At 33.5% G+C, this 14,038-nt stretch overlaps 1 protein-coding gene across 1 annotated transcript; it reads left to right on the top strand.

Annotated features, from left to right (window-relative positions):
• The first annotated feature begins 7,842 nt into the window (after window positions 1-7,842).
• On the top strand, window positions 7,843-9,218 carry LOC104099250 (uncharacterized). Its single transcript, XM_009606183.3, has one exon. The coding sequence runs from the start codon at window positions 8,382-8,384 to the stop codon at window positions 8,850-8,852; it is 471 nt and encodes a 156-aa protein (XP_009604478.1). The 5' UTR covers window positions 7,843-8,381; the 3' UTR covers window positions 8,853-9,218.
• The last annotated feature ends 4,820 nt before the right edge of the window (window positions 9,219-14,038 follow it).

Below are 14,038 nucleotides of genomic sequence, written 5' to 3'. Positions count from 1 at the left end.
ATACCCGACTCCAAACCAAATTAACTCCCTGTGGAAATCGATCCCGACCTCATCGGGTAAAACTGCATCGACCACTCCTTGCTACTATATAGTGGTGTAGGTTTGGCCACGATCAATGACTCCAGAACATTATGTAAGCATGACGACGGGGAAAGGCAGAAAGAGTTCCATCACTAGATGTTATTGATAAATAAGTACAAATGAACACTGGATATATAAGGAGCCAATGTGCGGGGTAAGTTAAGACAAAGGATATAACCCACAAGAGATTACGCAAAATATAGATATGATAATGGACTAACGTGTAGTTAGTAGTTGATTCAGGAAGAGCCTAGCCATGGCTAAACAAGAGGGTGCCGACAAATCAGCAGGTTGTGCAAGATAAACATAGAGAAACCAAACATAGAGAATTTAGTCTCGCAAATATGATGACATCGTAATACTTGATAAATATTTAGATAAGAGTTGGGGTTGTTAAAGGTACCGTATAAGTGTTACAAAAATAAAAAAAAAATGGTGCCACTGAGAAGACAGTCAAAAATTTCAGTTCAGAATCAACCTTACGAGCACAAGGGCACGGAGGTAAGTAATTAAGGATAATTATAGGTGAGTAAGAACGTCAAAAATTCTTTCGGGTATACGAAGTAATAAGTTCGCAGAAGTCAAAGGGTCTCTCTTAAGTACTACAAAGAAAGACTAGCTGAGGGAATAAAGAAGAAGGCTTTAACTTAAGTATAGTGACATAAGTAAGAAATGCTCTTGTAAAAACAATCTCACAACAACACTGTATGTATTCCATAATAAAGTGGCACCTATCATTGCTAATGAGCGGGAAGAAAAAAAAAATCAAAAGATGATATTTGAGATCATATGAGTTACAGGAAATTTCAGTATTTATGGGCAATGAGATAAGCCATGTATTCATGCAACAAGTAGTAGAACGACCATGAAAAGTAATTGTTTATGTTTAAAGACAACTAAGAAAGCACGAGAAGAATTATCCGACCCACGATTTAGAGTTAGCCGCAGTGATTCATGCACTAAAGATGTGGAGGCACTATTTGTATGGAATTTATGTTGATATCTATACGGATCATAAGCGCCTTCAATATATCTTCAATCAAAAGGAATTGAATTTACGCCAAAGGAGATGGTTGGAGTTACTGAAAGATTATGACGTTGATATTTTATACCATCCGGGGAAGGCGAATGTAGTAGCCGACATCCTCAGCCGTAGATCAATGGGTAGCATGTCATATTTGCAGCCAGAGAAGTGTGGGATAGCCCATGAGATTAATCAGCTAGCTAGTCTTGGAGTTCGATTATTGGTCTCAGGTGATACCAGAGTTACTATTCAGGACACGACAACATCATCTTTAGTAACTGAAGTGAAAGAACGCCAGTATGAGGATCCTGTGCTAACTCATTACAGAGATACATCCCCTCAAAAGCAGAATATACCAATTGAGATTACAAGAGATGGAGTCCTCAGATATCGAGGTCGATTATGTGTTCCTAATGTGGCAGGGTTGCGCCAGCAGGTTATGGGAGAAGGTCACTATTCTCGTTATTCTATTCATCCAGGAGCAACGAAGATGTATCATGATATCAGGGGAATATACTAGTGGGACAAAATGAAGAAGGATATAGCAGAGTTTGTTGCTCAGTGCCCTAATTGTCAGCAGGTTAAGATTGAGCATCAGAAACCTAGTGGATCATTACAGGCTATAGAGATTCTGACTTGGAAATGGGAAGTGATTAATATGGATTTCATCATAGGCTTACCTCGGACCCAACGTAAGTTCGATTCTATATGGGTTATTGTCAATAGACTTACAAAATAGCCCATTTTCTGCCCGTCAGGAATACTTATCCCGCAGAGGATTATACAAGGCTTTACATTAGGGAGATAGTACGACTTCACGGTGTCCCTATATCTATTATCTCAGATAGAGGTGCTCAGTTTACATCTAATTTCTGGAGGTCCTTCCAAAAAGGATTGGGGACTCAGGTAAGTCTTAGTACAATATTTCATCCCCAGACAGACGGTTAGGCTGAACGTACTATTAAGACACTGAAGGATATACTACAGGCTTGTGTGATGGACTTCAGGGGTAGCTGGGATGATCATCTTCCACTTATTGAGTTTTCATATAATAATAGTTATCATTCCAGCATTCAGATGGCTCCATACGAAGCTCTTTACAGACGGGAGTGTAGGTCAACTATAGGATGGTTCGAGGTTGGGGAAACTATGTTAGTAGGACCAGATTTGGTACAACAGGCAGTTGAGAAGATTAAGCTTATACGGGAAAGGCTATTAGCAACTCAGAGTCGTCAGAAGTCCTATGCAAATAATCGACGACGGGACTTAGAGTTTCAGGTAGATGACTGGGTATTCCTAAAGGTATCACCGATGAAAGGCGTTATGAGATTCGATAAGAAAGGAAAGCTTAGCCTCGGTACATTGGACCTTATAAGATCATATGCAGAGTAGGCCATGTAGCATATGAGTTAGACTTGTCTTCCAACTTGGAGTTAGTACATCCAATTTTTCACGTGTTTATACTCCGCAAGTGTATTGGAGATACTTCTAGAGTCGTTCCAGTTGATGATGTTCAGGTCACAAAGCAGCTATCATATGAGGAAGCTCCCATTGCTATAGTAGATAAACGGGTTCGGAGATTGAGAACTAAAGACGTATCTTCGGTTAAATTACATTGGAGAAACAATAATATGGAGAAGATGACTTGGGAAGCTGAAGAAGACATAATGTCTAGGTATCCTCACTTATTTCTACTTCCGTAGGAGGATCAGATTGAGACATCACAGCCTTAGGTTGGTAGTGGTACCATTACAGGGGAGACTCTGCCAAAATTTCTATAAATCTCTGGGAGTTTTAACATTCGAGGACGAATGTTTCTCGCGGGGGATGTTTCTAAGGGGGGAGATTGTTACACTCTATGCGTCCCAAGGTGACGTATAATGAATATGATACTTGTTAATCATGAATTAAATGATTTTAAAGTCATAATATGACTATATATGATGTTTGAAAAAAAAGGTTTGGGAAAAATCGAATTAAAGTTGCGGAAAAACCGACTAAGGATTTGCCCCGTAACTGAGTTTTTTTGAGAAATACATTTTGTGTGTTATATGAGGTCTTTTTGGGACATATTATATACCAAATAAAAGGTCTTGGAATTTAGTTTCCAACTCTCTTAACCGTTCATTCATACGACATCTGGATAAAAAGATATAACCGTCGGAAGATGGCCAAATGAGAGGGTGCCAAGCTAGCACCTCTTTGACTTTTCAAAAGTAGATATATATGTCTTAACTCGTCTCTCCCTTCATTTTTACATAGAACCCAACCAGAGAACACTATAAAACATGTCCTTGATCTCTCTAATAGTGCTTCAAAGAATACTAACATCCCGAGTACGAAATCGAGAGGCGATAACATTAGAACGATCCCTTCGCCTCTCTTTTTCTTTGTAGTTTAATTTTTGGAATGTATTTAATAGTTAATAAAATTCTTAATTTCTGTATTTAAGCTTTAAAATATAAATTAATGTTGATAAATTTATTTTCTAATAGTTAGAACTCACGGGACAGTGATCGGAAGCCGTGAGTTCGCGTTATTTGACTTGTAGTGGACTGTTTTGTGGATTGTTTCGTGTTGCCTTTGGGCTGTATATTTTTATACTATTTAATGGAGTTTTGAATGAAAAATGGAGGATAGAAACACCACATAATGATGTAATGGTGGTCTGGTCATTCGTCGTTACATTTTTTAGGTTGTTTGATACTACTTTGGTTGTCGTTTTATGTATGAAGTGATTAGGGTGTGTAGGCTGTTTTGTGGTATATTGTGATGGAGATAAAGTTGGAAAATAATGTTTACATATTGTTATTGTTGTATTCTTGTTGTTGTTGGTATATGGTATTGGAGGAGGGCCTAGTTACATGGGAGATACTGCCCAAATTTACGTAAACGAGCTACTAGTTTAAGTTACGAATTTTGCCTTTACTCAACACTGATTTTAAATCTCCTTATGCTATGGTAGATTGAGTTGAGTTATTTGAAGAATTTCTTGGAAGGTATTAAGGACTCAATGGAGTTGGGGTATGTTAAGGCTATCCCTTCTTTATTTTTGGCATGATCAATACGATACAAACGAAACGAGCAAACACAACTTTCATAAATGACTTTATTCATAGAAATACTAGGGGTGTCTATATTCTTGATTCCCTATGTGAATTATTATTATATCCTCTATTCATGGGTCTCAGAAAAAATACGTATTTAATAAAGTTTGTCCGAAAGGCATATTAATTTTATGATATTCGAAAAATCTTATTAACGTAATTCTTATGCATTTCACGCATTTATACATGTACATTTACCCATGACCAGAAGGCGTTATATACGTGTATATTATATGTATATGGGATATAGAAAAAGGTTATGGCGTTATATACGCACCACCACCTGATCAGCTGGTATACATTGATGATTTGCCCATAGTGGCCGAGATGATATGATGGGATGCCCTTAGAGGCTTGATGATGTTATGTACACCTATACCTATGCATGATACGACATTTACACGCACGTGCATGACATTATAAATGTTTCAGGATTCACAAAGTTATTTAGACTCACAGGTGGAATTCTTTACTCCATGTTTCATCTATGTCTTTTATGTACTGATTTTTATGCCTTACATACTCAGTACATTATTCGTACTGACGTCTCTTTTGCCTGGGGACGCTGTGTTTCATGCCCGCAGGTCCCGATAGACAGGTTGAGAGTTCTCCTAGTAGGCTATCGGCTCAGCAGAAGGTGTTTGTGTACTCCACTTGCTCCAAAGTTGCCTATTTGGTCAGTATGATTGGAATATGTATTGATTGGAATGGCGGGGCCCTGTCCCGACCTTTATGATATTTATGTACTCTTAGAGGCTTGTAGACAGATATCATGTATAGGGATACTGGTATGGCCTTGTCGGCCTATGTTTTGAGTATATTAAGGATCATGTCGGCCTTATAGGCCAGCACATCATATGTATAAGTCGGTATATCAAGTTGGGTCACTCTATATTGAGTATTTCCTCATGTTTTATTCTACTTATCTCACTACAGCCTCTCCGGCTCATTTACCTATGATAGTATGATACGAAAGATACGTTACGTTGGTATTCGGTTGAGTAAGGTACCGGGTGCCCGTCGCGGCCCTTCGGTTTGGGTCGTGACATGGTCGTTATGTACCAAAGGATAAATCCAATACTCAAGATTAGGGGTGTCAATGTATATTTAAAAACCGACTAAACCGACCGAATCGTACCGCACCGAACCGATTCTTAGGTTTCTTTTAATAAAACCGCAGATTTTTCTATAAATCTACAACAGTGCCGATAATTAGGGTAGATTTTTTATTTTATGAAAATAAACCTAAAAAATACCGAACTGTACCGAATAAATTTACATATGAAAAATATATTTATATATTAAGTTTAAAAATAATAAAGTACTAAATTTTTCCTTGGGTCTTGGAATTATGAAAATGGTTATAAGTAATTAAGATCAAAATCCTAATTCCCAAACCTACTATGCTACTTCTATTGAAATTAAATTATTTTCAGCATATTCACTAGCAAGAAACAAAGTATTCTAACGATTATGAATAACAAACTACAGTGTATTGAATATGATTCCTTTCGTATGATTTAGATTTATCTTTTTGAATATTTAATCTTTTATAGTTTTTATTTTTGAATTCCAACTTGGTTAATATCTTTCTACTTGTGTAATTTTTTTTTTCTTTGTCTTTGCGTAGTTTCTTTTACCCGGTGATAGAGTAGTTGATGGATCTATCATCATTTAAACAATAAAAATATATAGAGAGTAATGCTAAGTTCTATAAAAGTATGTATGTTATTGCATTCTATTTTTACTAGTAACTTTTACATGACATTTTTAAAAATACCGAAAATTAACCGAACTGTACCGATACCAAAGGGAAACTGACATGATTGGGACGGTTTCAAAAAGTTTAATTTTAATTATTCATAATAGAATAACCGAAAAATCGATATGGTACAAATTTTATAAAATAACCGACCGAACCGAACCATTTACGCCCCTCCTCAAGATAACACAATTCAAATGATAGTATTAACAATTCAAATCTCTTGTTATCCAAATGATTTTCTTTATTTTCCTATTAACTATTTTGCGGCTGTCTTTTTATTTTCTAATTCATTTTACTCTTTTGATTAGAGGGAATAGTTTTCTAATTTAAGTCACATGGGTTTTCTTAGTTTTCTATTTTACGTCACGTGAAATATTACCCACTAACTTTAGTAGATTATTCTTTTCTTATGGCATCCTAACTACTTATTTTTTTAATCATGGTTGGTTTATTTTCTTTTTCTTTTTGTTTAGTTTTTCTATCACACCAAGCTGAAAGTTAAAATATTTTAAATTACAATTGTTTGACTAAAATGATTTGCTGCATATTCTTCTAAATCAACATAGCGAATAAATCCTTTATTCTTCAACATGAATTCTTTCGTTAAATTGTGTTATTTTCACCAAATGACCAAACTTTCAATGAGCATAATTAGTAACAGGTCGATAAAGATTAACCACCACATTAGGTAAAATGATTAAGGAAAAAATTACTCGCATCTCATATTTATATCAATGACAATAATTATGTGTTAATCACAAGCGAGTTATCTTATGCTTACATTAAATCACGGTAATCTACTATATCAAATCATAGTAATCTAGTATCGTTAAGTAATAAATTAAGATGAACACGCATATTATTTTTGTTGTTCCACATCAGGCAAAATGATTAAGAAAACAATTACTCACATCTCGTGTTTATATTGACAGTAATATTATGCGTCAACCATAAGTGAGTTAGCTTAGCTTATGCTTACATCAAATTACAGTAATATACTAAAGTTAAGTAACAAATTAAGATAAACATACATATTACTCTTGTTGTCCCTCATCAGGCAAAAGGCTTAAGAAAAAAATTACACACATTTCGTGCTTATATCAACAACAATAATTATGCGTCAATCATAAGTGAGTTACCTCTTCTGCTTACATCAAATTACAGTAATCTACTGAAGTTAAGTAACAAATTAATTAATATGAGCATAAACGACATACCACTTTTGTTGTCTCATTTTATACGACATACTTTCATTTTTAGTGTCTTAGAAAAATGACATCTTTATATTCTTATGCATCTCATGTTATACAACCACCTAAATATTACGACATATTTAAATTTTTTTTAAACGTCGTACATAATCAAACACTTTCAAATAAAAGAATGATTATTTGTGCGTATTTAAGTTTAAAATCTTCATCATACATTAATTGAATTGACCTCTAATTAAATGAAAATCTTTTTGAAAAAATTGGAACAAATAATTATTTTTTCCATAAAAGAACAAAAGCACCGATCCTGACCGTCCAAGGGCAAAGCTAAAGAAACGGAGCTCGCACCGCTGGCTATAACCAGATGTTCTAAATTCTATTACACTTACACAATTACCCTTCAATTTCCCTTTATATTACAAATTACCACAATCATAAATCAATTCGAATTCCGAAAATGACCTTCAACTTCCATTCTCAACTCCCAAATAGCGACAAAAAAATAAACATTATGGTCATTTTGCATTAATTCCACATCTCTTTCGATCCTGAATTTTGAATGGCATTATAGATATTAGTTAAGTAAATAAAGGGTAAATTATTAATTAATGGACATATTTATACACCAGTTGCCCATTTCGGTTTTTTCCCTATGTATAAATTCTACATCCTCTCTCTTTCTTTCCCCCAAGTCTCTTATCTTTCTTATTTCTCCGGTCTTAATTCTCCCGTTCACGGCGGAGCCACCGCTTAAACCACCGTCCGTACACCGGAATCTACCGTCGTTGCCGGAATCCGACGATCTCTTTCTAGATCCTTTTTTTTACTTTCCATCAAACTCACTCCCCTCCCTTCTCCTCCCAACACAAAACGTTTTCATTTTTATTAGTAATTTCTCTTCAATTTTTACTGTGTTAAAATTGAAAAGAAAAATATTTTGTTTACTTTTCTATTTTATATTTCTCGTAACTCTCAAAAACTTTTTATTTTGTTCCTCTCTCCAACGAGAAATGTACCCGTCTGGGTGATTTTACCTTTCTGTCCTTTCATTAACTGTACTTTCTAAACCCCATAACTCTATAACCGTAAATTCATCCTTTTCCCCTTGTTATCGCTTTTAGCCATTTTCTTTTTTTGTTTTTTAGTGTGGTGACGTGGCATACAAAGATTAGATTACTAAACGGACGGCTAAGATGAGTTATCACACACGTCGAATCTTAACTCTTGAGGAGTCATCACGCAAGCGAAAAGACCGAGACACATTTTATTCTTTTCCCAAACCGTCAATCCCATTAACGTCCGTTAATAGTCCTAACGTTAATACGACGACGTCGTTTAACAAAGGAGCAGCCGAGCCGAATCATCAAATGCCCAACCCGCTTTTGGCTGGATACATGGCTTATGAATTTTTAACCAAAGGGACAGTGTTGGGTCAGAAGTTTGATCCGGCTCGAGCAAAAGCTGTTCCAGTGAACGCTTTTGCCGAGCCGAAGAAAAGAAAATCAAGTGGTTCGAGTCCTAAAGAAGTCGAGCTGAGTGGGAATGGGAAGCTGAAGACTCAGAGCCAGAATTATGTTGAATTGGCTAGCTTGTTGAAGAGTGATGGGTCCCACATTCCGGGTATAGTCAATCCTACGCAGCTGGCACAGTGGATTCAGATGTGATAGAGAAGCGCTACGTGGCGGTTTTTCATTGGCCGAGGTTTTATATCCACGTAAGAACGGTAAAACCAACCCTTGGATTTTGGCATAAAAAGGAAAGAGTGCCGAATTATTCTATCTCAAGACTCTCTCTGAAAGTTTTCTGCTGCAGAAAACTCAAACATATGTTTGTTGTTGTTATTTTATTTTCCTATGTTAATTTGTTTTCTCGATATATTTCACCTTTTTTGTTTTGTTATAGATGGCTCATGAATGTTATGTGCTGGACCTTGATCCTATCTTTTGTTCCTTTTTTCTCTTTCTATATTATTTCTTCTTCTTTGGTTGTATTGTGAATTGTGATGATTAGGTTTGTTATTTGTCATGGTATTTTCATGCTTTGACGCACAAATATATATATATATATATATATATATATATATATATATATATATACTAGCTTTGTGACTATTTTCATGAATGTTGATAGTCATCGTATGTGCATGCTAATTAAGAAACACCTATTTGCATGGACTTGTAGGGAGAGGTGGATCTAGGATTTAGACGTTGTGAGTTTAGATTCCTAATTCTACCGCATCTAATCTAATTTAATTGGTTCAAAATTTATTATTTGTACATATTAAATGATTTTTTGGGCAAAAATATAGACTATGAGCGAAAGCTATTGGTTCAGTTGAACTCATAGCTTGTACACTGGATACGCCTCTGCTTGGAGGTGTGTGTATATATATTGGGGGTTGGAGAGATCGAGAACCTTTGAGTCTCTGTATGATCTATGGGTCACAAGTTTGAGATGTAAAAGTAGTCATTAGTATTTGTATTAGGTTAAATTATTTATATCGGTTCGAAATACCTTGTACACCGTGCTGTTTTTTTTTGAGTTGCATGCATTGCGTTGTGGTTTCATAAAACGCGTGTGGTATAGTTTTCGTTAATCGTTATGCATTTGAAATTCATTCGGAGGGCTAATTCTGATTCACACAGTAAGACCCGTTGAAGGAGAAAGCGTTCCTTAGAATTTTTTTATTTGCATATCTCGTACTGGGCGCTAATATCATCATGTGTAGAGAGTTTCCACCCATCCAATAGCTCGAACTTGGCACCATTTTCATTAGGAGGACTAGTTTCTATGTCTCCGATCTAAACTCTTTACCACCAATCTCATAGGGGTGGTACAACTTATCTACTTTCCCGAGGTAAGGGTAAGATCTGCGTACACATTATCTTCTGTGTACACGTTACCTTCTACAAATACTGGATTTATTGTTGTTGTTTTTGTGGTAAAGTTTGAAACGAATGAATGATTAATGTTAGAAACTTTACGAACTATTTAAACGAGAGCATATATTTTGTAACTCCATCTCATGATTCATTCTAATTAAAGCTTTAGTTATTAAAAAGACTACGAAATCTTGAATTATATTGTGTTTCAACAATCCTTTTTCAGAAAGAAAAAGAGATGTCCTTGGTAGGATGTGGAGTTCTTTGTTTGTTACTTCATATTGATGTTTCATTGGTTAGTTCATGGAAATATGAGGTGATATATATATATATATATATATATATATATATATATATATATATATATATATATATATATATATATATTCAAGTTACGTAGCGCGATTATTAATCAATTTCTTGTAACATGTTTATATTCATTCAATAAATATATGACACATCACACATATTTTTAACAAACATTAATATTATTAAACCACAGTCTATTATATTTGTACTTTAATTTACCACTTTACTATAATAAATTAATATGGTGTAATGTAAATATTTTGTACGGATAAATTTTTACCCTCGCTACAGTTGATATATACTACGTATTACGTTTTAGCCTTATCAGACAATTAGACCTATCGAGAACGACAAACTGACTGATGAAGCTAGATGGGGAGAGGACAACTTGATCAAAAGGAAATAAAATAATATTAAATACTTCCTAAGTTTCAATTTATGTGAACATATTTCCTTTTCAGTTCGTGCCAAAAAGAATGACATCTTTCCTTATTTAAAAATAATTTATCTTTATGCAATGATTTATAGCCACACAAAATATATGTGCCTCATTTTACACCACAAGTTCAAAAGTCTTCTCTCTTTTCTTAAACTTCGTGTTCATTCAAATGGGTTCACATAAATTGAAACGGAGGGGTACTCTTCTGGTCCAAATTGTTCGTCACTTTAATTACGTGTTTCTTTTGTCCCAAGCTTTATGTTGCTTTTAGATAGTCGATTTTATTAAAGTATGATATAAATCTTGAAACATATGATAATTAATTCCCTACTAATTATTGTTCAATAAAACTCTTTTACTCTTTCTTTGCTACATATTTTGCACGTCTCTAATAAATTTGGACTTCGTTACTACTCGATAATGCCTCTATTCGCTATTGAATGAATAGTCTCAAATGAACCATCATCTCTAATATAGCGTTTCTTTTTGAGAGAAATTGTACAACTAAAGAGAAATTTTATTTTGTGACGAAGATTGAAAGTTTGAAACATCAAAGATAATAGCAAGAAGATTTATTTTAATATTCATCATGAGATATTAGTGGATTTGGGAGTCTTGAAGTAACAGGATCGAGCCGTGAAAGCAATCAATATTTGCATTAGAGTAGGTTGTTTACATCCCTAGGGGTGCGGCGCCCCTTCCTGAACCTTGCATGAATGTGAAATATTTTGTGCACCGGGTTACCTTGTCTATACTACATTTGAACTTGTGATAACACGCGTTTAACTGCGGTCCCTTGACTATTAGATGATACTTCGAACCTAATTTCTTTTAAGTACGATATATACCTCACTATATCAAAAGATTTAAGTTATATATGCCTGCAGTTTGAAACTTTTTTACACTATTATTATAGTTATACAAATGGTAATAGGTTATTAATCAAATATTATTAAGTACCATTAATATTTATCAAAGGAATTTATTTATAATTATTTTAAAAATAACCTGAGGATGTAAGTATATATTTATACCAACATTGTAGAATTTTAACTTGTCAAAATAATATGGAAACTGACGTGGCACATACAGATTCTGACACGTATGTCAGCGAAAAAGTGGCCGGTATGACAAAGAATTTCTAAAAATTACACAAGCTTCTGCAGTTCTATAAATTCCCACTTTTTGTCTTGAATTCCAAAAAAGAAAAAAATTGAGTAGTAGTGTTTGTTTGAAGAAAAATGAGCATTAATTAATTTGTGCCTTTATTTTTAAAAATAAAAAATAAAAATTAGTGGAACAGTTTGGGCTGAAAAATAGGAAGAATTAAAGGAAGAAGGAAAGAATTCGATTAGAATTCTACACGTAAGTTATAGGTACAGTTGCCCTTTTTAAAATTCAAGTCAAACTTGTGACTTACGAATTCTAATTTAATTAGTTGAGTCATTTATGATACTATAGCGTATAATTCGTTAACGTATTTCAGCTCTGTCTTGATTTTCTATTTTCACAAAATTTAAATTTTTTTTTGTATTTTTGAAGTCATCATTAAAATTCTGGTAACAGTGAAAAGATTGTTTATATAAATAGAATTAGAAATATGCTGTATTTTCTCATATAGGATAAAGTCGGATTTATTTTTCAGGAAAAGATGTTTCTGCTTGACTCATATGAGTGGTATTGAAATTAAAGAAATTATGCTAAAATAATCAATTTTGTGGAAGTTCTTGTCAAATGTATCTTAGATGAAGGAATTATTATTATACAGTTAGACCTATTTATGACAGTATCTCTGTATAACAATTATTTACAATAAAATTCAAGTTTTTCTCGGAATCGATTTTTTATGTTATGTTATAATATATGTCCTCTATAATAACACTTCACTATAACATCTAAAAAATATCGGAACAAACACGGTTGTTATGGATAGGATTCATCCTAGTTTCCTATTATCCATGTTAACACATTAATAATTATGTGTGTTATGATGCAATAGAAATATTTTCTCAAAAAAAAAAAATCGTGTTTGGTGGAACTTAGAAGAATGAAAAATATTTTTTAGAAAAATAAATTAACGATAATGTCAGCATATGGGATAGTCTCTCAAGAAAAGTTGTTAGTACTAAAAATAAACAATAATATCTAAGTATTAATTAAGACAATATTATAAAATTAAGTATTGAGATAATTATGAATGGAAATGACCTTCGCTCAAAACTCAAAAGCGAAGAAAGTCTTTTTCCCCTTTTGGTGGAAAATTTGTTCTTGAGAATATTTTCTTGCAACAAAATGTCAATCAAAACAAAATTGTTTTCCGTCACACCAAATTTCCAGAATATCTATTATTTGTGAAGTTTTAGCTTAATAATTTGAAAATAAGTTTTATCAATATGTAACGGTAGGAACTGGCCGTGCTTCACATATTTGAAAGTGACATAATATGTTGATGCACGACCAATGATTTAAGAAAAGTTTTCGAAACGTTTTTCTAGAAATTCAAAATTAAAGTCGTTTGGCTGAAAAGACATATTCTGATATTCATTCTTTTTGAAATCCTCTTTTAGAGGTGGAGTGGGGATTTCATGTTTATGAATTTGGGAGTAGCCCTTTTAAGTTATTGGATTATAAATCAATAATTTATATATTATTATAGTTATTATAATAATTTATAACTATAATTTATTATAGTTTGGACTGTCAATATGAGAATAGTTGATGTGTACGTAGTTTAGAGAGGCAGCTGAAGTTGGGGCTTGTTGTCCAACTATCAGTTTTTTCTTGTTTGTACATAACTCTATTTGGCAAATAAAAATATTTACTTGCCCCTCCCCCATATATATATATATATATATATATATATATATTAAGAAAAATACAAAATGAATTTGCACCTTAAACTCTAGCTCCACCCCTGTTACGGTGTTTGTCTTTTCTATTTTCTAAAGGAAACCCTTCTTTTCTAATTGCCAGAAAATAAACGTAAAAGGAAAAATCTATAAGAAATATAAATTGTCTGCTCATAAGAACAAGTTACCAAATCACTATGCATATGAAATAGTATCAAATAATAGGAGTTAGGAGACAACGAAAAACATGTAAAATGCGTAAAAGCTTAATTTATTATAAAGCCTTTGTTTATTGTTTGATTCGTGTATATTAAAAAAAGCAATCACTATCTTGAGCTGGAAAATCAGAATTTATTAGTCCTAAAAAGCTT

This window comes from Nicotiana tomentosiformis, chromosome 9, assembly GCF_000390325.3.
Source record: "Nicotiana tomentosiformis chromosome 9, ASM39032v3, whole genome shotgun sequence".
Classification (NCBI taxonomy): Eukaryota; Viridiplantae; Streptophyta; class Magnoliopsida; order Solanales; family Solanaceae; genus Nicotiana; species Nicotiana tomentosiformis.
This window is presented reverse-complemented; position numbering and strand designations above follow the sequence as displayed.